The sequence below is a fragment of the Eublepharis macularius genome, chromosome 12 (genome assembly GCF_028583425.1).
Source record: "Eublepharis macularius isolate TG4126 chromosome 12, MPM_Emac_v1.0, whole genome shotgun sequence".
NCBI classification, from domain to species: domain Eukaryota; kingdom Metazoa; phylum Chordata; class Lepidosauria; order Squamata; family Eublepharidae; genus Eublepharis; species Eublepharis macularius.
Genome location: NC_072801.1, coordinates 2165492 through 2178559, shown reverse-complemented (window position 1 = coordinate 2178559; position 13068 = coordinate 2165492). Strand labels below are relative to the sequence as shown.

Here is a 13068-nt window from a genome sequence, read left to right as displayed (position 1 = left end):
GCGTGCATGGGGGTGGCTGGCCGGCTGCAGGCGGTGAAAACCCTGGCGCCGCTGCTGGCTGAGGGCATGCCTTGAGTATCAGCTCACACGAATGGGGCAGAGGTTGGGAGCCCTGTCGCGGGAGGCAGGGGTGGGTGGGGTCATCTGGCGCTTTCCTGACTGATGGCTCACAAGACCCCTAGGTGCCTCTATGACGAGCTTGAATTATTTCAGGGCTGGGGTCTGTGCCTGGGCAGCCTGGGCATTCCAAGCCAAATCTGCCCAATTGAGTCCTCGTTAAAAAAACCGACGGTCTCCGTTCTTCTGCTCATTGCTTTGCAGATGTGCTGGATGAGAACCAGAGCAAGCTAAACGAGGATATGATGGAGTTCCGGCGGGATGCCTCCATGCTGAACGTGAGTTCTGACACTTGCAGAGTCGCAGGGAGGCTGGCTCCTTAATTTCCCCAGCACTGAAGGGGGTTGGCTCCCTTCCCTTCCCTCCCCTTCCCTGCGTTCTCGGACTGAGGCTCCTTCCCATCTGGGCCACGGAGAGGGATGGGTGTCCTTGCCTTGTCCAGGGTTGGTTGCCCCCCCTCCCTGGTTGATTTCCTCTTTGTCCTTGTGGGGAGATGGTGGCCCTGAGGGCTGTCGCCTGCTTGACCTGCTCTGTGGTGTCCCTTTTCAGGATGAGTTGTCACACATCAACGCCCGGCTGAACATGGGGATCTTGGGCTGTGAGTATCCCTTTGCTTGTCTCTTCCATCCAGCTGGCTGAGCAGGATTGTAGAGTCTGCCATACCTTTTATTTTAATGTGCCAAATTCTGGCCCTCCTGCTTGAAAGACATTATTGGGCAGGCGTTGTGCAGTCTAGTGAGGCTAAGGTCTCAAGCTTAAGAAGACGCCGGAGAAGTGAAATGGGACCGTGTCGCTGGGCCGGTTTACGTGAGAGTCGGTCGATAGACACTTTGCCGTTTCTCACTGTCCTTCGTCATTCCTACCAGGACGAGCGGAGCCTCTGCCTGGGGAGCAGGTTTGCTACTCTTGGTGCTACTACCAAGCAAGTCTTGAAACTCCCATTTGTTACGAAGTCCAAGAGCATCGACTTACTGGGGTGGGGGGGCGGGTAGCTCCTCTCCCATCCAAATGCACATGATATTTAATGTCTTCCAAGCTTCTTCAGAGCTGCTGTTTGAAAAGCAGATTGGTGTAGTGCCCTAGAGTGCCTTCTAGCAGCTGCGTTTTATTCACCAACCCTCTCCTTTCTTAGACTCTGCAAGGGAGGCTGCAATGATCCATGGTTTTGTGATCGCATGGTTGGTTGGTTGTCATGTGCTCCACGTTGGGCTGCCATTGAAGGAAACTGGCCCAGAATGCAGCAGCTTGATTATTGTCAGGCGGCCGCCACTGGAAGAGTGTTGCCCATTTTGAAATGGCTGCATTGGCTGCTAGTTGCTTTCAGAGCCCAATTCAAGGTTCTGGCAGTGACCTTGGAAGCCCTTCAGTGGCCTGGGACCCACGTAATGAAAGATCCGCCTTCTCCCATAGCTCCGTGTGCTAACTGCAGTCCAAAGGCAGCAAGCTCCTGGCTGTTGCCTCCACTTAAGGCGGCCCATCTGGTTTCGGCCAGAGCCTGTGTTTCATGTTGGCTCCGCTTTGTGGCTTGGAGTGGAGTGGTGTCTTTCTGAGGGTTTATTGGCCTGGGCTTTTAACAGGGTATGAGCTGCAGGCTTGTGGGGGTGGGGCAGGGGGAGGGTCAGTCTGGAGTTTTAGTCTGTTGATTTTAAATCACACTTTTTACACATCTTGAGGGATGAGGATAAATATTTTGTGAAGGATACCATTTCACTGGGACTGTTTCTGTTGGGCTGTATTTTTGCTTTCTTCCTGATAAAGAGTGTTGTGAAACTCCAAAGGCTGCGTACTGCAACACCCACTTTGGTTGGTTTCTTCAAAGCATTTCATGGTACCTGCTTTGGGTATCCCCCTGAACTGTACATGAGTTTCAAGCTTGTGAGGGATACTGGAGGCTTCCCAGATAGGCAGGTGGGTCACTGAGGGGAGGAATCATAGTTCATGCTGTGGTGCAGAGTGGAAGGTGGGTTGTATCTATTGGTCACAGTGGCCACCATGCTGCCCTGTTGAATGTTGGTGTGTGTGGGGCAAGTCCACTCACACTGTCACAAGAGAGCAGCTAGTCAGAATATTAGGGGACTTGTAACCAGAAACGACAGGATACACCTGTAGGTTATTGTGAATGGAAGCTCAGGCTGTGTACGGCAGATTAAGAAAGGGACAAGCAAATGCAAGAAGATGCCAGCGTGATTCCTGAGCAGAGGGCTGGGAAGCTGGTGTCAGAGAACTCCCTTTTTAAAAATTCTCACCATTTTTCTGGAACGGCACTTCTGTCAGTTGTGCTGAGAGAGTATCGTGATGATGGAATCTTTCAAACGTCTCGTCTCATGTTCTGTTAAGGAGTGTGGCTGGCTTGGCTGCTGCTCTCACACCGGTGTGCCTTTTTCTCTTCCTCTTCATAGCGTATGATCCTCAGCAAATCTTCAAGTGCAAAGGAACCTTTGTCGGGCACCAGGGCCCTGTCTGGTGTCTCTGTGTCTACTCCATCGGAGACTTGCTTTTCAGTGGCTCTTCTGACAAAACCATTAAGGTAAGAGCCAAGCCTTTTCAAGCTAGCAGCAAAGCATTTGCAGAGCTTGGGGCATTTCCCCCCCCCCCAAATGTTTGCATATAGATTTCTCTTAGTCTGGGTATGGAATTAGTCAACAGCCAAGCAGCAGGAGTTGCTTGGCAGGAGAGGAGTGGGGGTGTCGGCCGGCTTGCGGTCTGGAAAGGATGATACGCTGCGTTCCCCATATTCTTATTTCTTAACCATCGTGCCAATTTCCAGTTCTGGAATTCTTATTATGTTTTTAGTTCTAGTCAATAAAGTGCTTCTCTCCCCCTCTTCTTGGCTTGTTTTCCACTGCTCACAGCTCTGCCCTTTTGGGGGGGGGGGGGTCCAGGTTTTTTTCACTGATCTGCCTATTGTACTCGTTCAAAATGAGCAGTCCAAATGTTGGCACGCCCCATTGCCAGTTATGGTGATGACTCATCGGCTGGCGTTGCTCCCTATTCCCACCGTGGTGCAAACTCTGTATGCTTAGTGCTTACATCTTTGTTTTAAAAAGAAGAATGTTCCCCTCTGCCAGAAGAGAATCCCAGAGGAGGCCAGGACCCTTGGCTCCCGTGACGAATCAGTTGTCGTGGTTGTCAGAACCCCAAGTGAGGGCTGCACCCCAGAGTTCTTGCGATGCTGCCTCTGCAGTGTGAACATCTCACCTGCTCACAAAACTTGTGCTTCGTGGCCTGGCCGAGAGGCTCTGGCCCAGAAGCCCAGAGGGCCTGTGTTGGGAGGAAGCCCTCAGGAGCGTCATGTGGGATGCCCTGGTGGTCGGCCGGGGCTCCAGCCGCCTGCCTTACTGTACGTGCTCAGAGCAGGTTCCTCCGTGAAGAAAATGTTCTCATTCAGTCCCCTTTCTGTCCATTCTGGTAGGCTCTGGGCAGCTACTGGCAGATGGTGTTTCATCATAGCATTTGAAGGAGTGGGAAGGGGCGGGGTGTGTGTGTGAGTCTGTGCAGCCAGGTGAGGGCCTTGAATCTGTTATGCTTTTCGGTAAAGGAAATAAGCCCCTGTTCAGCTTCCTGTTTGCGTACTGTGGTGGGTTTTTAGTTGCCGGTATCTGTGTGCAACTTGAGTATAATTTAATAATAAATGCATGTAAATTACAGGTTAAAAACACAGCATGTTACCCAAACAATATTAAAGACTGACACCTTTCATGAAATGAATGTCAGGTTCCTTGTTGTGTGAGTCCCTCAGTGGGCCTTCTGTCCAGGTGCAGACTGCCCCCCTCCCCCATCTGTGGATAGCCAGTGGGGAGGGAGAACGCTACATGGACAAGGGTTGCGTTCTGCCAAGGCCAAGCTCCTGGTGGGCTTCTCAGCTGCCCCAAAATGTTCTTGGACATCTCGTTCCGGGTGGGGAAAGCCTGCAAGCTGCATACTAAAGCTGAAAGTCTCACACGGCTAACTCCCCTGGAAGCTAAATACTGACTCAGTTTCCCCTCCTCGGCTGAGCTGTCCAAGCACTTCCGTCTTCTGTGCCGCTACAGAGATGCCTGGGAGGGAGGGATCCTGAGTGGTGGTGTAGCAAAGGAGGCAGGGCAGGAACGCATCCACCTTTGCTTGGGAGGGGCTTTGGGAGTTCATTGTGGAACAACCTCCCCCCCCCCCCGACATACACACCCAGGCCAGCTCTGCTCTTGTTCTTGGGCCTGTTCTGTTTCCTCTGTCCAGAAGCCATTGAGAGAAGCACTGGAGCTTGCAGCTCTTTGTTCTGAATTTTTGAGGAAACCCGCCAATTCATTTCCTGTCCTGAACATTTTTCTGTCCATCTGAAAGAGGGGAAAGCAGGTGTGCATCTGCTCTCCCACCTTTCAGCTGGCTGTTTCCTGCTTTGGCACTTTGGGCTTCCTGCCCTGTCTCCCTGCTGCTGCCTGACCCTTCTGTTTCCTGTTAGGTGTGGGATACCTGTACCACGTACAAGTGCCAAAAGACTTTGGAAGGCCACGATGGGATTGTCCTGGCACTCTGCATCCAAGGGTGAGTCAGAAGCAGGCCACTGCTTGATGGGAGGCACTGCAGGAGAGAACTGTGCTTTGAGTACTTGCTGCTTGTTGGTCCAGCCACACTCTGATGTGTGTGGACTGCTCAAGCCCCGGCTGGCTTCCATCTCCTGATGTGGTGTGCTGCTGCTACCATTTCATGGTGGAGAAATTAAGCTGCCCTGTGCATAGGCTAGCTGACTTCTGTGCTGAGGAAAGAATTGTGTGGCACACACAGTTTGCGCAAATTGAACACACGTGCACAAGTTCTCATTGAGAGTGTCGGATTAGGATCTGGGAGAACCAGGTTCGAATCCCCACTCTGCCACGGAAGCTGGCTGAATGACCTTGGGTCAGTCACAAAAACTCTCAGCCTAACCACTCAACAGCTGTCATGATTCTCTGTCTTAATATGAATGTACACAGATCAAGCGGGGGAATGCATGAAGGGGTGAGCAGGGGCTGGGCTCTCGTGGCCCTCTCTTACATGCCCAGGCCCAGGGTAATGCCGATCACCACTGTGGGGTCAGGAAGGCACTTCCCTCTAGGCCAGATTGGCCAGGGATCCTGGAGGGTTTTTTGCCTTCCTCTGGGCATAGAGGAGAAGTGAAGTGGGTAGATGGCTCTGAATTTCCTGCATTGTCCAGGGGTGGGGTGGGGGGCTGGGCTGGGCTGGGCTAGATGACCCTAGGGGATCCCTTCCAGCTTGTATCTTTCTTTGTTTCTAATCTACCTCACAAGGGTCCATGTTGGGAGAAAGGTGAGGTATAAATAAAGTAAATAAAATGCAATTTTGCATATTTTGATTATAGAGGGGCTAGGAGCCCCGCAGGGCCCACCAGTGGCCTTATCCTGGCACCCCTCTGGTATACGAGACCTGAGCAGGCAACTCACATACGTGCAGCCATGAGGCCTAGAAGCTTATTTTAAATAAAGCTCAGATACTTACGAATTGCCCTCACCCTGTGTTTTCCCCTTTACAGCCTTGCAAATGCCATTCTCTTAATAAGCCACCAGGCCCACTGGCCCACTTGCCTACATGATCTCAGCTGGTCCTTTCATTACCGTTTTCTGTCTTGCTCTTTGCCAGCCGCCCTGATGCACACTTAGTTTTCCAAACCGCTGTCCTGAAGGTCTTTCCTTCCTTTCCCCCCCAGGAACAAATTGTACAGTGGCTCTGCTGACTGCACCATCATCGTAAGTTCCCTGGCTTGGGGGGGGAAACCACCTTGACGGCTTTTTTGTTCAGCCATGGGCTGAAGCCTGGGAGAAGCCTCCTTCCCTCCGTGCAGTGAAGATGCTGGACAGCAAATCTGACACGGCACTCTCTCTCCTTCCTTCCCTTTGCAGGTCTGGGATATTCAAACCTTGCAGAAAGTGAACACCATCCGTGCCCACGACAACCCAGTGTGCACACTGGTCTCCTCGCACAACATGCTGTTCAGTGGCTCCCTAAAAGCTATCAAGGTGCATGGGAAACTGAGCCAGTTTGGGGCTGTGGTGGACCAGCCCCACTGACCTGTGCGCACTGCCCCTTCTTGCCCTCTGGGGTGTCTAGAGGTGGCCAGTGGCAGTCCAAGTCTCTGCCTGGCATGTGCCACCCACGCGGTGCCCCCCTCAACCCTCAGAGGGGCTTCACTCCCTCATATCTGCTGCCACCGCTTGGCCTTTCTGGGAGGAGAACCAAGACTTCCCATGCCCCTGGGCAGGCGTGCCACTCTGAGCCCTGCCTTGAGCCCACTCTCCTGCCGTCCAGCACCTGCTTACTGCAGGGACTGTTTATTGCACCTGTACACTACGGAGGGATCAGCCAAGGGCCCAGGGACCACCCCCTTCCTGTGGCATCTTTTAGATGGCGTGGTGGAGCAGTGGGAGTTTGTGTGGTACAGAGAACAGCTACCAGCATTTAAGAATCAAAGAAGCATTTATTAAAGAAGAGAGAAAAAATGTTCACACACACACACTTTTGAGTTTAGCGCCAAAGCAAGCCAGGGAACCCAACAAGAAATGGATAAAAGCACAATCCCTCTCTCCCTCCCTTTGCACATGCCTAACTTAGATCTTCTGTTTAGACAGGCTCTCTCTTAGAAAGGTCTAGCTTATTGAGAAGTCGTCCTGCCTCTCCTGGTTGAGGCCTCCGGCCTTCGCATGGTCAGTGGCCGCCATCTGTTAAGGGGCAGCTCTCGGCTCCTTCAGCTTCCACTCAAGTCAGCCAAAGAGGGCCTCTTTCCTGTGCCAGGAGGTGTTATTCCCTCCCTCTACCTACCCCCTGAGCTGGTCAAAGGTGAAGGTCAGAGAGGCCCTTCTTGGAGGTTCCAGGAGGAAACCTTTCTGGCATTTTAGTCCTCCAAATCTCTGTCCCCCCCCCTCACCTGGAAAGGTAAGCTTTCAGCAGAACATCTTCTGGTCATATCTGCATGACTAAGCCCAAGGCTGGTTATGACTTAGAAAACATCTGGCCTTCCCTTCTCCCGCCTCTTTAAACTGAGGATGAAGGTTTTGACACAGCCCATTTCTCCACAGGGGCCTTTGCCTTCCAAGCGAGCAAGTTGGTGTTCAGACCCTCCTTTCCCCGTCGCTTCCGAAGCGGGGCTTCCAGGCCTTTTGCTTTTACCTTCTGCTTGCCAGCATAGCTAGTGGAAGTGTCAATGCTTGCTGCTGTTTCCCTCAACTCTAGCCGCCTTTCACCTACGCTTCCCCTCCCACCCATCTACTAAGCATAACCCCAGCTTTGGACGGGGGGGGGGCACCCATTTTTCCAGATCAAAGCAGCAACTTAGAATAAGAATTGACCGGGAGAGAGGATAGAACATGAGAACCTGAGAAGAGCCACTGCTGGATCAGATCCGCGAAGGTCCTTCTGGTCCCGTCCCCTGCCTCTCAAAGACCAATCAGTTACTCTGGAGGACCAGCAACAGGACATGGGAGCAGGTCACCTCCTGGCAGTAAGACTCAAAGGTGGACTGCCTTTGAATGCGGAGGTTCCTTTTAGTCGCCGTGGCTAGTAGCCACTAAGAGACTCGTCCTCCATGGATCTGTCTAATCCCTTTTTAAAGCCCTTTGTTCTGCTAGAGGCTGCTTTGTCTAATGCAAGGTTCTTTAAGGGATCTGGAAGGTTAAGGTAGCTCACAGAGGCAAGATATCTTTGCAGCTTAAAGCAGGTTTAATTAACCTTTCAGCACAAAGCAGTTTAAACAAGGAGTCGAAACAATTCACAATAAAGGACCCAAAGAAGCAGGACAATGTGTCATAATCAGATAACAGTTTTGCTTACTTTCTTTTCTGGGTTGTTGGGGGCTTTTTACAGCAACCACCATGCACCACGCCTGGCTTAGCTCCCTGGTAGCCTCTGATCCCCAGTGACGGCCCAAAGACGGCTGCTTCCTCTTTCTTCTGTTAGGTGCCGCCTCCCAGAGGTAGCAGCATCTGGCAGTCACCAGTCATGCTGGCGGAAGGCTGATGCTCCCACCTGGTGCTTTCTTAACCCCTTGTTGGGAAGGTTGAAACATTCAGGGAGAGTAGTTCTGCAGCCACTGACGGTCCTGGCACCTAGCTGCCAACATACTGGAAGCCAGCAAGCGAGTATCTGACAGCAGCCTGCCCTGTTCCTCCTCGGGGGCTCTTCCGTGATGGCGCTACAGTGTCTGTGCCCGGGGCTGTCGCTACATCTTCTGGCAGCCCATTCCACATGTCAATCACTCGCTGAGTGCAGAAGGATTTCATTTGGTCTGTCCTGAACCTCCCAAGTTCTGGTATTTTGGGAGAGGGAGGGAAAAATCTGTCTACTCTCTCTCCCAGTGGGCTTTTTTGTGTGTCTGTGTGCAGAATGGCTCACTGGCCTGATACAGCTGGAACTGTTTTCTCTACCGCAAACTGAAGGGACACTGCCGTAGCTTGGCCGTGTATTGGTCCATGCGTACTTCCTCTCACCTTTGGACAGGGGGCTGTAATAGACGGCCTGGTGCCCATGCTGAAGGCACGGCGCTGATTCCATCTTGTAGGTCTGGGATATTGTGAGCACGGAGCTGAAACTGAAGAAGGAGCTGACGGGCCTGAATCACTGGGTCCGGGCACTTGTGGCATCCCAGAATTACCTCTACAGCGGGTCCTACCAAACGATCAAGGTTTGTACGTTCTCTTTTTTTCCTCCAGTCTTTCGACTGCCCTGAACTGAAGGAACAGCAAAAGCCGCACTCTCTCTGGGAGTAGCCCTCTTACCTGTCTCCTCTTTGCCGCCTAGATCTGGGATATCCGGAATCTGGAGTGTGTGCATGTTCTGCAGACTTCAGGTGGGAGTGTCTACTCCATTGCAGTCACCAACCACCACATCGTTTGTGGCACCTACGAGAATCTCATTCATGTAAGAATGGGCACTGTATTGGCCACTTACAGAGTGGGCAATCCTGCAGACAACCAGGGGCCATCGGAGGGGTTTTCCAGTGACAATCAAGAATCCCTCGCTGTGTTCACCTGTGAGCAGACCCAGAGAGGAGCAAGGGAAACCAGAATGTTTGGAGGGCAATGCTTGATCCTTGTGTCCTTTCGGTTGCAGGTGTGGGACATCGAATCCAAGGAGCAAGTTCGCACACTGACGGGACACGTGGGCACGGTGTATGCCTTGGCTGTCATTTCCACACCTGACCAAACCAAAGTCTTTAGCGCTTCGTACGACCGGTCCCTGAGGGTACATAGACTCCTTAACCACTGTGGTAGGGAGGGTGTATCCTGAGGTTAGCACACTGGGGCAGAAGTGTGATGAATGTTTTTCTTCCTTTGTGATTGCTTTATGGAAGTGTTCTCCCGCTGAGGATCGTCCTGCTTCGGAGGGACAGTGAAGGGCTAGTGGTGTGGCCATCCTTGGCTGTTTGGTTGCAGTTTTCCTGTTCGTGTGGGGCATCCGTGGCCATATAGCAGAGTGGCAAAATGCCCAGCCTTTCTCTTTTGTGCGCTACGTCCACCACAGTCCAGTGCCAGAAGGCAGCATGATGGGAGTGTGCTAACAAGCAAGCCCAGAGCCATGAGCACTGGATGAATAAGAAGTGTTGTTGCGCTTTGGGAAGCTGGGCATGTCCCATTTGCTTGAGTACAGGGCCAGAGTTACTGGCACAGGGTAGATGATTGCCTAAGGTCCCCCAAACCTTCCCAATTAAGCGCTGTATACAGATGTCCCCAAGATGATTTTCAGGGATGAATATTATAGAAAATTGGAGGCCTACAGGAAGCTATGAGGGACAGGAATTTGATTCTTATCAGTCTCTCCAGCCATGATATTATAGGCTGTTAGGTGGATAAATCAGAGGAGTTAGCAGTGTTCGTCTGTAGTAGCAAAATAAAAAAGATTCCAGTAGTACCTTTAAGACTAACCAACTTAACTGTAGCATAAGCTTTCGAGAATCAAGTTCTCTTCGTCAGATGCATGGAGGGTATAAAGAAACTGGCCAGAGATATATAGGTGGTGAGGGGAGGGGGGAGTAGATGCAAAGCAGTTTGCTTCTGATAATGAAATCAGTTACTTCTGATAATGAGATAACCATTCATAGTTTCTATTCAATCCAAGTCTGACTGAGTCAAATTTACATATGAATTCCAATTCAGCAGCTTCCCGTTGGATTCTGTTTTTGAAAGGTTTCTGTTGAACTACAGCGACCTTTAAGTCTTTGGTGGAATGTCCTGGTAGATTGAAGTGTTCTCCCACTGGTTTCTGGATGTTGCCATTTTTAATGTCAGATTTGTGTCCATTTATTCTTTTGTGCAGAGGTTGGCTGGTTTGTCCAATGTACAGAGCAGAAGGACATTGTTGGCACATGAGGGCATATATCACGTTGGAGGATGAGCAGCTGTAAGAGCCAGAGACAGTGTAGTTGATGCCATTGGGTCCTGTAATTGTATTCCCTGGGTAGATATAGGGGCAGAGCTGGCATCTGGGTCTGTTGCAGGGCCTGGTACCTGTGCTGGTGACTCTGCTGGCCGATTCATGATTGTACGTGAGAAGTCGTTTAAGATTGGGGGGCTGTCTGTAGGCAAGGAAAGGTCTTCCACCCAGGGCTTCTGAGAGAGAGGCATCGTTTTCCAGTATGGGTTGTAGATCACTGATGGTACATTGGATGGGTTTGAGCTGGGAACTCTAGGTGACAACCTGTGGTGTTCTGTTGTTGGTACTTTTAGGTTTGTCCTGGAGCAGGCTGAAGATAAACAGGTCCCTCATCCTGTTGCTTTGTGTTCCTTTTTCTTGTATTCCTTTTAGCTGACGCTTCCTTGCTTTCTGACTTCCACCTAGAGTGTGCTCAGTCCTCCTTCATGCTATTTTTGGTATTGAACAGGCTTGAAAATCCTTGATTTGGAAGTAAATGGGGGTAGAACCTCATCACAGTAGCCCAGAGCCTCTTTGAGTATCTCACTCTCTGCAATTGCTTGTCTTTGCATGCAGGTATGGAGCATGGACAACATGATCTGCACCCAGACACTCCTGCGCCACCAGGGCAGCGTCACAGCACTGGCTGTCTCTAGGGGGCGCTTGTTCTCTGGTGCTGTTGACAGCACAGTTAAGGTAAGCCCCCCTCCCCTGCTTGCCTGTGTGGGGACTATATGTCTTTGAGCTGGGGACAAGCCAAAAAAGCACAGTGGACCACGTAGTTTCCTGGAAATCTTTGTGTGTTTTGGGGTCTGTGTGTTAGCCCTTTCCTCCCTGCAAAAAAAAAAAAAAAATTCAAAAGCTGTTCCTGCAGCCAGAATACATGATCTTAATTGAAATGTTCCCAGTTGTGCTGGTACCTACTGCATGCATCAGAGGGATAAGGGGGTTCCATAGTGACAGTTCCAGACCGCTGGAAACCCGCCTTTTCTCCTTTCCCCACCTCTGACCTGCAAGGAGATCTGGCAGCACATGCTGCCTCTGTGTTTACAGACTGATGTTTAGTAGTCTCGTGGGCTGAAACTTGGTTTCACAGCCCATAGACGTGTTTGCCTAGCAGAGGGGTTGTTTCCTGTGGTACCAAACATCTTCCCCGTGCCAGAACATTGGTGGGACAGATGCGCAGCTTTCTTGAATTTGGCACTCGGTTTCTGCTCGTGAATGGAGCATCGGGCCAGGCTGCACTCCAGCTGATTTGTCAGTGTGCGCTCAGCCTTCCATCTCTGCTGCTCGTTCGGAGGCTATGCTCAAGGCAGAGGAACTGTCACACCCGCAGCTGGGGGAATGTTTTTAATGTGACACGTTGCCAGGCTGTGTAAAACTGATTGGCTTCCTTTTGGATTCCGTGGGCAGTTCTGCTTGCTTAGAGTTTCTGAGCTGGTGTCCCATGACCCTTCTGCCGTTGGCCAAAGCATTGCTGGGGCTTTCTTTATGAAGTTGTTCCAACAGACGTCCAACAGGCCTCTCGCACTTGGTTGTAGTGACCTTCCTTTCCACTGCAGGTTTGGACATGCTAGCAGATGCTGCCACCTACCTTGAGATGCTGTACTACCAAATACACCTTTCGCTCCTACTAGACACACACCTTTGCTCATCTCTGAAGCCACACACCGTTTGCCATCTGAGAGACAGTGCCACAGAGCCCACGTACCTCAACAGGCTGCCGAATGACAGAAGCTTGGCCCCTGGTGGTTAGCAGGGCAGTTTTTTCTTAACCCATTAGTGTGTTAGCTATGATTTTGGACTCCCAGGTCTCTTACATTGTTGGATGGAACTGATGGGTTGAATTGGGGTTGTATCGGGCAGCTCAAATACCGCCAATGCACCTTGCAGACTCCAATACCAGATCACAGCCTATGGGCTTCTCTTTTTGTCTCTCTGCTGTTACAGTTGTGCCCAGTGCTGAAATGGCAGCTCGGTCTCCCCCACCCCCATGCACTCCTCATGCACACTCCAGGTACGATTCATCTGCCACATCAGGTACCATGAGCCCCTCTGCTCAAAGGATCATGTCACAGCGGCTTCCCTGGTAAAGAAGGGAAGGAAAGCCCACCGTTTGTGTTTGTAATGACATTTTCTACTGTTTTTAAAATTGTGATATAGATTTGGAATTTTTTCTTCCTTGACAATAAAAACCGGACCTTTGTTTTAGGTGTGCTTGTGTCCTTGACCAGCATCTTTCGGAGCGTGTTGGGGGGTGCTGGGCTGGGCAGCAGAACTGCCAAGTGAGCACTGAACAGGCTTTCATTTGTATTTAAAGTTGGACTTGCACAGAGATTGGAGGGAATGCAGTGAAGGGCTTTAAGAGAGGTTGGGCCTAGTACCTACTTAGTAAATCAGAGCCTATCTTGCCAGAAGTGTTGGGCTTGGGTCCAATATTTATTCATGTGCTAAATCACATCGATGTCCTCGGCTCTGCGCAATGTGTGCTCATGTTTGGGGGCAGCCAGTCTGCTGTACACTTTGGGTTTGTTGAATGGTTGGGTGGTCTGTTTACCCATTCCACTACTGGTATAT

At 51.1% G+C, this 13068-nt stretch overlaps 1 protein-coding gene across 2 annotated transcripts in view; it reads left to right on the top strand.

Moving 5' to 3' along the window:
• Positions 1-12702, top strand: part of TRAF7 (TNF receptor associated factor 7) — a 34690-nt gene extending 21988 nt beyond the window's left edge. For both annotated transcript variants that reach the window (XM_054993112.1, XM_054993111.1), the window contains 11 exons: positions 322-395; positions 667-715; positions 2517-2644; positions 4556-4638; positions 5798-5837; positions 5991-6107; positions 8642-8764; positions 8881-9000; positions 9193-9324; positions 11068-11187; positions 12054-12702. In XM_054993112.1, the coding sequence (XP_054849087.1) occupies positions 322-395; positions 667-715; positions 2517-2644; positions 4556-4638; positions 5798-5837; positions 5991-6107; positions 8642-8764; positions 8881-9000; positions 9193-9324; positions 11068-11187; positions 12054-12068 (1001 nt within the window). In that variant the 3' untranslated portion in view covers positions 12069-12702. The remainder of the gene's footprint in view (positions 1-321; positions 396-666; positions 716-2516; positions 2645-4555; positions 4639-5797; positions 5838-5990; positions 6108-8641; positions 8765-8880; positions 9001-9192; positions 9325-11067; positions 11188-12053) is intronic.
• The last annotated feature ends 366 nt before the right edge of the window (positions 12703-13068 follow it).